The sequence below is a fragment of the Crotalus tigris genome, unplaced genomic scaffold (genome assembly GCF_016545835.1).
Source record: "Crotalus tigris isolate CLP2741 ecotype Arizona unplaced genomic scaffold, ASM1654583v1 scf7180000020156.337934, whole genome shotgun sequence".
NCBI lineage: Eukaryota > Metazoa > Chordata > Lepidosauria > Squamata > Viperidae > Crotalus > Crotalus tigris.
This window is the reverse complement of record NW_024097881.1, coordinates 213,357-227,500: the sequence shown is the minus strand read 5'-3', so window position 1 is coordinate 227,500 and position 14,144 is coordinate 213,357. Positions and strand designations below refer to the sequence as shown.

General features: G+C 43.9%; 1 protein-coding gene across 3 annotated transcripts in view; it reads right to left on the bottom strand.

Moving 5' to 3' along the window:
* The window catches only part of UVRAG (UV radiation resistance associated), a 118,094-nt gene that overhangs the window by 16,202 nt on the left and 87,748 nt on the right, over positions 1-14,144 (bottom strand). For all 3 annotated transcript variants that reach the window (XM_039365702.1, XM_039365703.1, XM_039365700.1), the window contains one exon: positions 5,740-5,818. In XM_039365702.1, coding sequence (XP_039221636.1) covers positions 5,740-5,818 — 79 coding nt within the window. The remainder of the gene's footprint in view (positions 1-5,739; positions 5,819-14,144) is intronic.

Below are 14,144 nucleotides of genomic sequence, written 5' to 3'. Positions count from 1 at the left end.
AAAAGAAATGGAACAGAAGGGAGATCTGTAAGTCTAAGCAAGCAACGGGAGACCGCTTCTATCTATCTATCTATCTATCTATCTATCTATCTATCTATCTATCTATCTATCTATCTATCTATCTATCTATCTATCTATCTATCTATCTATCTATCTCTATCTATAAATAAAATCTGTTTTTGGCTGAGAAAAATAATAAGAGATAATGCCATTCTCAAAGTCAAGATTACTTAGCTATTATGATCAGGTACAAGATGTCACCATGGAATTAACTGGAAGGGGTGCTTAAGAGCACTGAGTGCCCCCTGTAAGAATCCAAATTAAAATAACTATGGCAAAGGTTTCTTCCACTTAATAATAATCAGGGCTTTTTTTGTCATAGAACGCCCAGATACCGGCACCTTTTTGGGATGGAACCTTGTAGGGTAGGCAAGGCGGGTTGTATGATGTGTGTGAGTTCTGGCACCCCCCCCCCCTTTTTTTTTTTTACAAAAAAAAGGAATGAGAATAATAATTAAGTTGGAAGGGACCTTGGAGGTCATCTAGTTCAACCCCCTGCTCAGGCAGGAAACCGTACACCATTTCGGACAAATGGCTGTCCAGTCTCTTCTTAAAAACTCCCAGTGTGGGAGCATTCACAAATTCTGGAGGCAGGTGGTTCCACTGGTTAATTGTTCTAACTGTCAGGAAGTTTCTCCTTAGTTCCAGGTTGCTTCTCTCCTTGATTAGTTTCCACCCGTTGCTTCTTGTCCTGCCATCAGGTGCTTTGGAGAATAGCTTGACTCCCTCTTCTTTGTGGCAGACCCTGAGAGATTGGAAGACTGCTATCCTGTCCCCCTTCGTCCTTCTCTTCATTAAACTAGACATACCCAATTCCAGCAACCGTTCCTTGTATGTTTTAGCCTCCAGTCCCCTGATCATCCTTGTTGCTCTTCTCTGTACTCTTTCCAGAGTCTCAACATCTTTTTTACATCGTGGTGACCAAAATTGGATGCAGTATTCCAAGTGTGGCCTTATCGAGGCCTTGTAAAGCGGTATTAACACTTCACGTGATCTTGATTCTGTCCCTGTTAATGCAGCCTAGCACTGTGTTGGCTTTTTTGGCAGCTGCAGCACACGGTTGACTCATAGTTAGGTGATTCTCCACTAGGACTCCTAGATCCCTCTCTTAGGTAATCCTCAACTTACAGCTGTCAATCGTGACATGGGCTGGTTTTGCCGAAAAGCAGAAGCAAAATGCCAGTTTCCAGCAAAAAAACATAATAAAACATGGTTATCGGACTGTGGGATGCTGCAAAGGGCTGTAAACGCGTTGTTAAGTTAGTAACGCAGTTGTTAAGTGAATCTGGCTTGTCAGACGGTCGCAAAACAGGATCCCCTGACCCCGGGATACTCATAAATATGAGTTAGTTGCCAAGCGTCTCAATTTGAATCACATGACCCTGGGGACACTGGAAACAGCCGTTAAGTCCCTTTCTTCAGTGCCCCTGTAACCTTGAAACCGTCACTAAATGAACTGTTGTGAACCGAGGACCCTGTACCATATCACCTATGCATTTTTTATTGTATTTTATTTTATTTGGTCTTTTGCAACTTCTTTTTATAGACCGTTCGGTTTTATTGCAATCCGTTTCCGGTTCTTAGCAGCTTTTTTTTTTTTTTTTGAACTGCTGTGGGAGTCGGCCTTACATCAGAAAAAGGAAAAAAAAAAAAAAGCGACAACTTTTCAGTTCCAAGTAATAACAGGAATTGCTGTATGTGATTAGTTATGACTTCTTGAAAAAAAAAAAAAAGGAGAAAGGGGTCATTTTAAACGAAACAGATGGAAGCCATTATCAACTAGCCGAAACGGAGCACGCGGATATACCATTACGAGTTTTCAAAACAACGCCCATAACGATCTGCAGGCATTGTGTTGACCTGCCTGTAACTCCACCTTATATTCTCTAAGGAATCCGTTGTGGTTTGCATTGTTCCTCGGCTGCAAATTTCACAAAGATTCCATCTCCGCTCCAGGGAAATCTTTTGATTTTCCATTGATTCTGCTCTGTATATCTCAGTCCTTTCAGCCCCCCAGAGAAAATTGTGAGTAAGAGGCAGGCCACTGAAAAGCCAGCATAAAGGACTGCCAGGAGCTTTAAAAGCAAGGAAGGCAAATTATATGTGTCCTAGAATAATGTTGCAGGATTCAATCTGAGTCGGTCAACGGGACCACAGGAATAGAATGGAATGGAATAGAACAGAATAGAATTAAGGAATAGAATAGAACAGAATTAAGGAATAGAATGGAATGGAATAGAATAGAATAGAATCTGGAAGGACCACGGAGGTCTTGTAGTCAAGTCCCCTACTCAGGCAGGAGAACCCAGTCCTATATAATTTCAGACAAATGTTTGTCCAGTTTCTTCTTAAAAACTTCCAGTGTTGGAGCACTCACCATTTCTGGAGGCAGGTTGTTCCCCTGGTTAATTGTTCTCCCTGTCAAGAAATTTCTCCTTATTTCTAGGTTGCTTCTCTCCTTGATGAGTTTCCATCCGTTGCTTCTTCTCCTGCCTTCAGGTGCTTTGGAGAAGAGCTTGATTCCCTCTTCTTTGGGGCAGCCCCTGAGATACTGGAACACTGCTATCATGTCCCCCCTCGTCCTTCTCTTCGTTAAACTAGACATACCCAATTCCAGCAACCGTTCCTGGCATGTTTTAGTCTCCATTCTCCTAATCATCTTTGTTGCTCTTCTCTGCACTCTTTCTAGAGTCTCAACATCTTTTTTACATCGTGGTGACCAAAACTGGATGCCGTATTCCAAGTGTGGCCTCACCAAGGCCTTGTAAAGGGGCATTAACACTTCACGTGATCTTCATTCTATCGCTCTGTTAATGCAGCCTAGCACTGTGTTGGCTTTTTTGGTTTATTCTTCCAAGCTTTTGGGTCCATTCTCAAGAATTACTCTCTCTCCGGAATATGTGCCCTGGGCTGTTCTATGCATTGTATTTATATGGTTTCTGGTTGTGTATAGCTTCAAGTTGTTGACTAGGGTGATGACGCTGGCTATTAAGTCGTCAGTTGTTGGTTCCTTGTGCTGCCAAACCGTCGGCTCCTCCGGCTGCTAGCTACACTGCATTCAGAAAGCGTTCAGACCCCCTTCGCTGTTGTCAATTTTGTTATGGTGCAGCCTGATTACTACGGTGGTTGAAATTCATTTTTCCTTCTCGTTAACCCATAGTGACAAAGGGAAAACGGAATTTTTGAAATGGCTGTACATTTATTAAAAAGAAAATACATAGTGCGGTGGTACTGAATGACATGGGGCTCGTTTCCCAGGCTTCAATCATTTCTGTAGCTGTTTCGTTTTGGTCCCTGCTCAGCCAACAGTCTTGGTAGGTATAAAATTGGGTGCATGTCCTTCTTCACTGCAGCATGAGGCTATCAATAAGTTCAAATCTTCTCATCTATACGCTCATGTTCTCACCATCTGGTGTTTGGCTTCCTCCCTATCTGTCCCACATTAGTCAGAAGGGCAATCCATACAGGGAATCTGATAAATTACAGTACTTAAAAGCAGCAAAGATGATCAGGGGACTGGAGGCTAAAACACACAAGGAACAGTTGGTGGAATTGGGTATGTCTAGTTTAATGAAGAGAAGGATGAGGGGGGACAAGATAGCAGTCTTCCCGTATTTCAGGGGCTGCCCCAAAGAAGAGGGAGTCAAACTATTATCCAAAGCGCCTGAAGGCAGGACAAGAAGCAACAGATGGAAACTCATCAAGGAGAGAAGCAACCTGGAACTAAGGAGAAACTTCCTGACAGTGAGAACAATTAACCAGTGGAACAACCTGCCTCCAGAAGCAGTAAATGCTCCAACACTGGAAGTCTTTAAGAAGAGACTGGAAAGCCATTTGCCTGAAGTGGTATAGGGTTTCCTGCCTGAGCAGGGGGTTGGACTAGATGACCCCCAAGTTCCCTTCCATCATCATCATCATCATCATTATTATTATAAGGTAATTCGCGCTACCAGGAGAACATCTAATGATAGTCCAAGTTTGCCTTAAAGCAGACATATCAAACACAAGGCCCCGGGGCCGGATGCGGCCCGCGAAGTGGTTTCATGTGGCCCATGAAGCCATCCTGGAAAGAGTGAGGGAATGGCCCCCGCTGCCTTGGCCCTGGCCCAGGCCGGCCGGGAGCCAATGTACAATTTTGTGGTGGCCATCTATGCTGAAACGCATTCAGTCTTAGCTCCACAAGGCCGTCTGGAAACAATGAGGAACTAGCCCTTGCCGCGTTGGCCCTGCCCCCTGGGTGCATGCTGGGGAGGTGTCCCCCTTTGTGAGGAATGAAGAAATGGACCATGCCTTGGCGCTTGCCCCGGTCCCGCCCCCTTCTGCCAGAGACCCCCAGATCTGTCCCACTCCTGCCCAGGCCCCCACAGGCACCCTTGACACGAACGATGTAGAGTTGACCACACCCACCCAGTAGGCCACACCCACCCAGTGGGCCACACCCATCCTGGCCACACACACCCCCTGAGGGCAACCGCAATGCTGATGCGGCCCTCAATGAAATTAAGTTTGACACCCCTGCCTTAAAGTTTCTGCTCCTGGTGTACTTAGTTCAAACCAATAATTGGAGCAAATAAAGATCAACGAGTGAAATCGAACCTGCAGCTTCTTAGTTTTGGATGGCCTTCAGCTGGACAGAGGTGGCCAAAACATGCGAAGGATGACTGAAGATATGGAGCATGCTTCTGGTATAAGAAATCCCATAGCTATGTGAGGATAGGAAAGTACAGGTGGTCCTCATTTAACAACCGCTTGTGCAGTGACTGTTCAAACTTGCGGTGGGGTTCCGAGTACTTACGACCGGTCCTTAAAGTTCCAGTTGTCGCTGCACTCCTACAGTCACCTTTTTGCGATCTGGGCGCTCAGCAACTGATTTGGATTTTTAATCAGGATAGTGATTTGCAGCCTCCACTGCTGGCTTCCCAAAAAAAAATCACTGGAGAAGCACACAGGAAGTCAGTCCTGGCCAGGTGAGATATTTAACGACTCATGGTGATCTGCTTGCCGGGAGTTATCGTAACTGCCATTGCTAAATGGCATGGCCACATGACCTCATGCTTAGAAACAGAATTGCTTAGCCATGGAAATTCCAATAAAGGAGAATATTTGTAGCTCAGGGCTGAAATGAGGGGCCCTTGGTGCTCTCTGAGCTTGGCTATTTTCCTGCAGACATTTCATTATCTGACTAGGTAACATCATCAGTGCTAGAAGGGAGTGGAGCTTGCAGGGAGGAGGAGGAGGAGGAGGAGAATTATGGGGTCCTTGGTGCTCTTGGAGCATGGTGGTTTTCTTGCAGACATTTCATTACCAAACCAGGTAACATCATCAGTGCTAGAAGGAAGTGGGGTTTGCAGAGGAGGAGGACGACAACAACAACAACAACAACTGTGGGGTCCTTGGTGCTCTCTGAGCTTCATAGTTTTCTGGCAGATGTTTCATTACCCAAGCTAGGTAACATCCTCAGTGCTCATCGCCATTATCAGAGCACGGATGCTGTCACCTAGTTTGGTAATGACACGTCTGCAAGAAAGCCACCAAGCTCAGAGAGCACCAAGGACCCCCTCAGTGGAAATTCCAATCCCAATTCCTGTCCTTAAACGAGGACTACCTGTAACAGCCTCCTCCCTCTCAAGCCTCCATGCTTCCAATCCAGAAGAGTAAACTTGTTTAGAACGAACATACCTGTGCAATATTTTTGTTCAGAAGGAAGACGCCATAATCAAACTGTAGTTTCTCTCCTCCTTTTAGATATAGTGGAAATCTGAAACAGAAAGAAAGGGCAGTGTAAATAGATGATAGACGCTGTTGCTGTCACCCTTTCCAATAAGGGAAACTGCACGTACACACTCTTTCCAGAAAACGTAGGTTTCCTCCTGGTAGCAATTAGAGCAGTCCAGCCAGCAACACTGTGGCCTACTACAATTGGTAGAATCTCTTGTGGGATGTAACAGGGTCATTAAACAATGTACAATGATACATTTGCATTCAACTGCTTTGAAACCCCTCGGATTTGCTACTCAAGGCATTTCGATGCTACAACAAGTTACACAAATCTCCTCCAGCGTAGGGAAAACATCTACTTTCCTAAACAATGAAATGAAATACTGTTTGTGACAAGAGGAAACAAAAGCTTTCAGAGGGAGCCGTTTTCAGAATTTCTATTAAAAGGGCTGGCTCTTGAATTGGATTTTGCCCGACCACTTGTGCGAAAAACCACGGAACAAAAAACAGGGGTTTTTTTTTTTGCCTGCCACAGATGTAATTGATTGATGCAAGATACACTGCTTGTTGGGATTACAGTATGAGCTCAGGCAGTCAGAGGAAATTGTTAACCCTCTTTCGTTAGCCCTAACCCTTGTGGGGAGGAAGAAAATGGGCGAGGCGGCTGAAATAAGTGGGTAAAATTGACTGGGGGGGGGCGAAACTCACTAGCAGGGAAAAAAGAAAAAAGGAACCAACGGTCTTCCATGTTCTACAGTACTTCTTGACTTACAACCACAATTGAACCCAAAAGTTCTCTTACTAAGCAAAACAGGTGTTAAGTTGTGGACTTCAACTCCCCAAACTGCCCCATTTTATGACCTTTCTGGCCACAATGGTTGTCTGAAACGGTATAGGGCAGGGGTAGGCAACCTTGGTTCTTTTATGACTTGCGGACTTCAACTCCCAAAATTCCTGAGCCAGCATGGGGGAACTATGGCCCCTTCATGACTCGTGGACTTCAACTCCCAAAATTCCTGAGCCAGCATGGGGGAACTATGGCTCCTTCATGACTTGTGGACTTCAACTCCCAGAATTCCTGAACCAGCATGGGGGAACTATGGTCCCTTCACGACTCAGGGACTTCAACTCCCAGAATTCTCAGCCAGCATGGCTCAGCTTGGAAACCTCTCCCTTTCCCCTCAGCATGACTGGCTCAGGAATTCTGGGAGTTGAAGTCCACGAGTCATGAAGGAGCCATAGTTCCACCATGCTGGCTCAGGAATTCTGGGAGTTGGTCCACAAATCATAAAAGAGCCAAGGTTGCCTACCCCTGGTATAGGGATTCCTGCCTGAGCAGGAGGTTGGACTAGAAGATCTCAAAGGTCCCTTCCAACTCTATTATTATTATTGTTGTTGTTGTTGTTGTTAGAATTGTTAAGTGAATCACTGCAGTTGTTAAGTTGGTAACAGGATTGTTAAGTGAATCTGGCTTCCTCACTGATTTTATTTTTCAGAAGGTCACAAAAGGAGATCACATGACCCCTAGTGACACTGCAACCGTCATAAATGCAGGCCAGTTGCCAAGCGTCTGAACTTCGATCACATGACCACAGGGATAGTACAATGGTCATAAGTGTGAAAAACGACCCGAAGTCACTTTTTGCAGTTCCACCGTAAATTTGAATGGTCACTAAATGAATGGTTATAAACTGAGAACTACCTGTACAGACAACATACGGATTGCATCTAATACTTGATCACACACCAGGGTTTTCTTCTGTCTGACATACAAACACAGAAACAGATGTTTCAATTATTAGAGGTAGAATCAAGATCACGTGAAGTGTTAATACCACTTTACAAGGCCTTGGTAATACGGCGTCCAGTTTTGGTCACCACGATGTAAAAAAGAGGTTGAGACTCTAGAAAGAGTGCAGAGAAGAGCAAAAAAGATGATCAGGGGACTGGAGGCTAAAGCATATAAGGAACGGTTGCTGGAATTGGGTATATCCAGTTTAATGTAGAGAAGGACCAGGGGGGACATGATAGCAGTGTTCTGATATTTGAGGGATTGCCCCAAAGAAGAGGGAGTCAAGCTATTCTCCAAAGCACCTGAGGGCAGGACAGGAAGCAACGGATGGAAACTAATCAAGGAGAGAAGCAACCTGGAATTAAGGAGAAACTTCCTGACAGTTGGAACAATTAATCTGTGGAACAGCTTCCCTCCAGAAGTGGTGAATGCTCCAACACTGGAAGTTTTTAAGAAGAGACTGGACAGCCAATTGTCTGTAATGGTGTAGGTTCTTCTCTTGAACAGGGGGCTGGACTAGAAGACCTCCAAGGTCTATTCTATTCTATTCTATTCTATTCTATTCTATTCTATTCTATTCTATTCTATTCTATTCTATTCCATTCCATTCCATTCCATTCCATTCCTTTCCATCCCATCCCATTCCATCTCAAATAAATTCTTCTTCCTCCCTGTCTCCTTCTGTTTTTCTCTCCTTCCTTCTTCCCTCCCTCCCTCCTTCCCCTCAGTTGGACCTGTGCCTCATATAACCTTCCCTGCTAAAGGTAAACACTCTATTCAATCCACTTGGGCACATTTGGGCTGGAAGGCCACAAATGTAACTTCAGCCCACTTTGATTTCATGCAGCCTTTTACGATTCTCTATTTACTAGAATCTCTAACCTAGAAATTACCTTGGAAGCCACATAGTAACCCACATCCCAGGGACTAGTCCAGGGGTAGGCAACCTTGGCTCTTTTGTGACTCGTGGACTTCAACTCCCAGAATTCCTGAGCCAGCATGGGGGAACTATGGCCCCTTTTATGATTTGTGGACTTCAACTCCCAGAAGTCCTGAGCCAGCATGGGGGAACTATGGCCCCTTCATGACTGGTGGACTTCAACTCCCAGAATTCCTGAGCCAGCATGGGGGAAACTTTGGCCCCTTCATGACTTGTGGACTTCAACTCCCAGAATTCCTCAGCCAGCATGGGGGAATTATGGCCCCTTCATGACTTGTGGACTTCAACTCCCAGAATTCCTCAGCCAGCATGGGGGAATTATGGCCCCTTCATGATTTGTGGACTTCAACTCCCAGAATTCCTCAGCCAGCATGGGGGAATTATGGCCCCTTCATGACTTGTGGACTTCGACTCCCAGAATTCCTGAGCCAGCATGGAATTCTGGGAGTTGGTCCACAAGTCATGAAAGGATCATTCTTCCCCCACCCCTGCCTTAAATACAGGTAGTCCTCAACTTAGAATGGTTGATTTAGCAATTGTTCGAAGTCACAACGGCACTGAAAAAAGTTAAGACTGCTTTTCATACTTCCAACATTGCAGCGTCCCCATGGTCATGTCATCAAAATTTAAAAAAAAAAATGCTTGGCAACTAATTCATATTTACGACGGTCGCCGTGTCCCCGGGGGTCACGTGATCTCCTTTTGCGACCTTCTGGCAAACAAAAGTCAATGGGGGAAGTCAGATTCACTTAACAAAAGTGTTACTCACTTAACAACTGCGGTGATTCACTTAACAACTGTGGCAAGACGGGTCATATAATGGAGTCAAATTCACTTCACAACCGTTTCACTTAGCAACAGAAATTTTGGGCTCAATTGTGGTCGTAAGCTGAGGACTACCTGAATGATAAAATGCAGCCTCAAATTCTTGGACAATTATCAACCTCTCAGCTAAAATATCCAACTTAAGTCTCAGAAAAGAAACTGAAATGTTGGATAAACTTTCTTACATCTTGTCTCTCTCTTTAAAATGATGCATTTTTGTCCAAAGAGGTTCTCAGGCTGAAATATTAGAAACAGAACATGTGAAAACTTAGTTCACCACAGAAGTATGTAGTGAAGTCACTAGGACTAAGCTGCCTCAGTTTGATGCATATGTGAATATTCTTTATTTTGTGGATAACAACACCCTGTTGGCAAAAGCGATGATTTATTACACCTCACTAGACTTTAGCCTAAAAATACAAGAAAGTTTCCCCGCAATTTTGGCTTTTCTAATGAAGCAATCAGCTAAGGGTTCTTCCACAATCATTCTTGGGAGCCATCATAGTCATAACTGTGGAAAAAATAATAATAACATTTGGAACCAAACCACTTTCATTTCACCTATTCGTCTTTTTGATTGTGTAACTGCTCTCGTTAAACAAACATTTCCAAAAATACGTTCTCCCTTCGCTTCGTAGCTTGCGCTGTTGCTCGGTTCGTCTTGACGTGTTTCAATAGTTTGAAAAAGTCAATATTTTCAATATTTGAAAAACTCATAACATGTCTTCGTAGACCTGGCTGGTGACTCAAATGTTAACTGCTAAAACAAAGCTAAAACAACTGTAGGAGCTGCTATTATTATTATCGATCATCGCACAGTCAGCCAGATGTTCAGACTGGATTTGGCATTTTGTCTACCTATCGAGTCCTTACCCAGGTTGTTGTTGTTGTTGTTGATGTTATTATTATTATTATTATTATTATTATTATTATTATTATTATTATTATTATTATTATTATTACTATTATTAATCATTGCACAGTCAGCCAGATGTTCAGACTGGATTTGGCATTTTTGTCTACCTATCGAGTCTTTACCATTATTATGGATCATCGCACAGTCAGCCAGATGTTCAGACTGGATTTGGCATTTTGTCTACCTATCGAGTCCTTACCCAGGACCTGGGCTAGGCAGATGTGGATGTTTGATGGTATTACAGATATCGTCGCAGGATGGAAGCAGTTCCTAATAAGGCCGCCTTTTGCAATTGACTAATAGCGAATTTGTCAATGCCAGTGGTGTTCAAGTGGTGCTCCAGTTGTTTTGGGATTGCACCCAAGGAGCCTATGACTATTGGTACTACCCTTGCTTGCTTTTGCCACAGTCTTTCTATTTCTATTTGTAGGTATTTGTATTTTGTTATCTTCTCCAGTTCTTTCTCTTCTATTCTGCTGTCTCCTGGCACTGCCACGTATTATTATTATTATTATTATTATTATTATTATTATTATTATTATTATTATTATTATTATTATTGATTATCGCACAGTCAGCCAGATGTTCAGACTGGATTTGGCATTTTTGTCTATCAAGTCTTTACTACTACTACTATTATTATTATTATTATTATTATCAATCATCGCAGTCAGCCAGATGTTCAGACTGGATTTGGCATTTTGTCTACCTATCGAGTCCTTACCCAGGACCTGGGATAGGCAGATGTAGATGTTTGATGGTATTACAGGTATCGTCGCAGGATGGAAGCAGTTCCTAATAAGGCCGCCTTTTGCAATTGACTAATAGCGAATTTGTCAATGCCAATGGTGTTCAAGTGGTGCTCCAGTTGTTTTGGGATTGCACCCAAGGAGCCTATACTATTGGTACTACCCTTGCTTGCTTTTGCCACAGTCTTTCTATTTCTATTTGTAGGTCTTTGTATTTTGTTATCTTCTCCAGTTCTTTCTCTTCTATTCTGCTATCTCCAGGCACTGCCACGTCCACTATCCAGACTTTTTTGTCTTTCTTATCGACAATTGTTAAGTCTGGGGTGTTATGTTGCAGGTGCTTGTCTGTTTGAATTCTGAAGTCCCAGAGCAGTTTAATTTTATCATTTTCTATGACTTTCTCTATTTTATGATCCCACCAGTTTTTGCTTACAGGCAAATGATATTTTTTGCAGATCTTCCAATGCACCATTGTTGCTACTTTGTCATGCCGCTGCTTGTAATCAGTCTGTGCAATCTTCTTGCAACAGCTTACCAAGTGGTCCACTGTTTCTTCAGCTTCTTTGCATAGGCGGCACTTACTGTCTGTTGCTGTCTTCTCAATTTTGACTTTGTATGCATTTGTCCTTAAGGCTTGGTCTTGTGCAGCCAGAATTAGTCCCTCGGTCTCTTTCTTCAATTTTCCTGCTCTTAGCCATTGCCAGGTTTTATTATTATCTGCTTTCCCAGCTATTTTTTTCATGTATTGGCCATGTAGTGCTTTGTCTTCCCATGCCTCTATTCTGTTCTTCATTTGGTCTTTCTTGTAGGCCAGTTTGTTCTCTCCAGTAGTTAGTAAGCCTTCCTGATATACTAATTTCAGTGCATCTTCATCATTGTTCTTCAGATATTCTTCCAAAGCCATTTTTTCTTCTTCAACCATCTGATGTACTTGTAGCATTCCACGCCCACCTATTTGCCTTGGTAGATAAAGTCTATCAATGTCACTGCGTGGATGAAGGGCGTGATTCATTGTCATTATTTTTCTGGTCTGCCTATCCATTGCTTTTAGTTCTGCTTGAGTCCAGTCCACTATTCCAGCTGTGTACCTAATGACTGGGATTGCCCAGGTGTTGATTGCCTTTATGGTATTTCCTCCATTGAGTTTGGATTTTAAGATCTTCTTCACTCTCTTGATGTATTCACCTCTAATCTTTTTCTTGACTTCAGTGTGCTTGATGTTGTCAGCTTGAAGGATACCCAAGTATTTGTAGTACTCTTCCTCATCCAGACTCTTAATGTTATTTTCGTGGGGCATCTTGATTCCTTCAGTTTTCACTATTTTTCCTTGTTTGATAGTAAGTGTGGCACATTTGTCCAAGCCAAACTCCATTACAATATCTTGGCTATATATACGGACAGTGTTGAGCAGCGATTCTATTTCAGATGATGTTTTTCCATACAGCTTCAGATCATCCATATAAAGGAGGTGGGATAGTCTGGCAGATGTTTTTGATGTTTGATAGCCATGTCCTGAGTTATTCAGTATTGTTGACAGAGGAAACAGTGCAATAACAAATAGTAATGGTGATAATGAATCTCCTTGAAATATTCCTCTCTTGATATTAACCTCTCCCAGCTTTTCACCATTGATCTGCAACTGTGTCTTCCATTGTGCCATCGATTTTTGCACAAATTTTCTGATGTTTCTACTGACTCCTGTTATTTCTAGGCACTTGATTATCCAATCATCATCATCATCATCATCATCATCATTATTATTATTATTATTATTGTTGTTATTATTATTATCCTCCTCCTCCTTCGTCTTCCTCCTCTTCTTCCTCTTTCTTTTTCTTCCTTTTCCTCTTCCTCCCCCCCCCTCCTCCTCTTCCTCAGATTAAAAACAAAAATGATATCCCGGGTTCTCATATGTAAACATATTTACAGGTAGTCCTCGTCTTAGAACAGTTCATTTAGTGACCATTTTGAAGTTACAACGGCACTGAAAAAAAGTGACTTATGACCAGTTTTCACACTTACGACCGTTGCACCATCCCCACAGTTAGGGTATCCAAATTTGGACCCTGGGCAGCTGCTTGATATTTATGACGGTCACAGTGTCCCTGAGTCACGGGATCGCTTGTTCTGACCTTCTGGCAAGCGAAGTCAAATGGGGGAGAGCCAGATTCACTTAACCACCGTGTCACTAACTTAATAACTGCCGCGATTTGCTTAACAGCCATGGCAAGCAAGGTGATAAAATGGGACAAAACTCACTTAACAACCCTCTTGCTGAGCCACAGAAATTTGGGGCTCAGTTGTGGTTGTAGGTAGGGGACTACCACTCTTGCTAAACTCTGCGGTTTATAAACTTAATATTCTAAGGCAGGGGTTCTCAACCTGTGGGTCAGGACCCCATTTGGGGTCGAACGACTATTTCACGGGGGTCGCAAAACGACGCAGTCTGCCATTTTCCCCCCCTTTTCCTTAGCTGTGCTACTCCCTTTTATTCTATTGGCTTTTGAAAGCCAATAGAATTAGACTCTCTTGAATAGACTCTAATTCTATTGGCTTTCAAAAGCCAATAGGAATTGTCCAGGCTGTCTCCGCCCTGCTGAGCCCGCCAAAAGTCCCATTCTGCAAACGGTGCTGCAAGTTGTCTGCGGCGAAGGCGAGCTGTCTGGAAACTTCCACCCCTCCCTGCTGAGCAACTACTAAAAATGTAAGGAAAAGAGGGCCAGGGGTGGGAGGTGGGAGGCCGGCGGGCACAGGGAGGGTTGCTGGCGCGCGTGGGGCCCAGCGGATGGCTTACCTCCCTTGGGCTGGGCCAGCTGGTGGCCCAGCCGGTGGTCGGCCTGCGCCGTCTCTGCCGCTTGCCAGCGACGCCTCGGCTGGCGCAGGGGGTGGCACCACGCATGCGCGGCGCTCCCGGGCAGGGAAAGTCCTCGACTTACGACCGGTTGGGGAGTCCTCGACTTACAACTGGTTGGGTAGTCCTCGACTTACGACTGGTTGGGGGTCGCGGCATTAAAAAGGTTGAGAACCCCTGTTCTAAGGAATCTATTTCCTAAGCATCAAAAGAGGTCTCTCAACCTTCGCAGCTTTTAGTCTGGACTTCAACTCCCAGAATTCCGTAGCCAGCGTTGAGTGCCTGGGGAATTC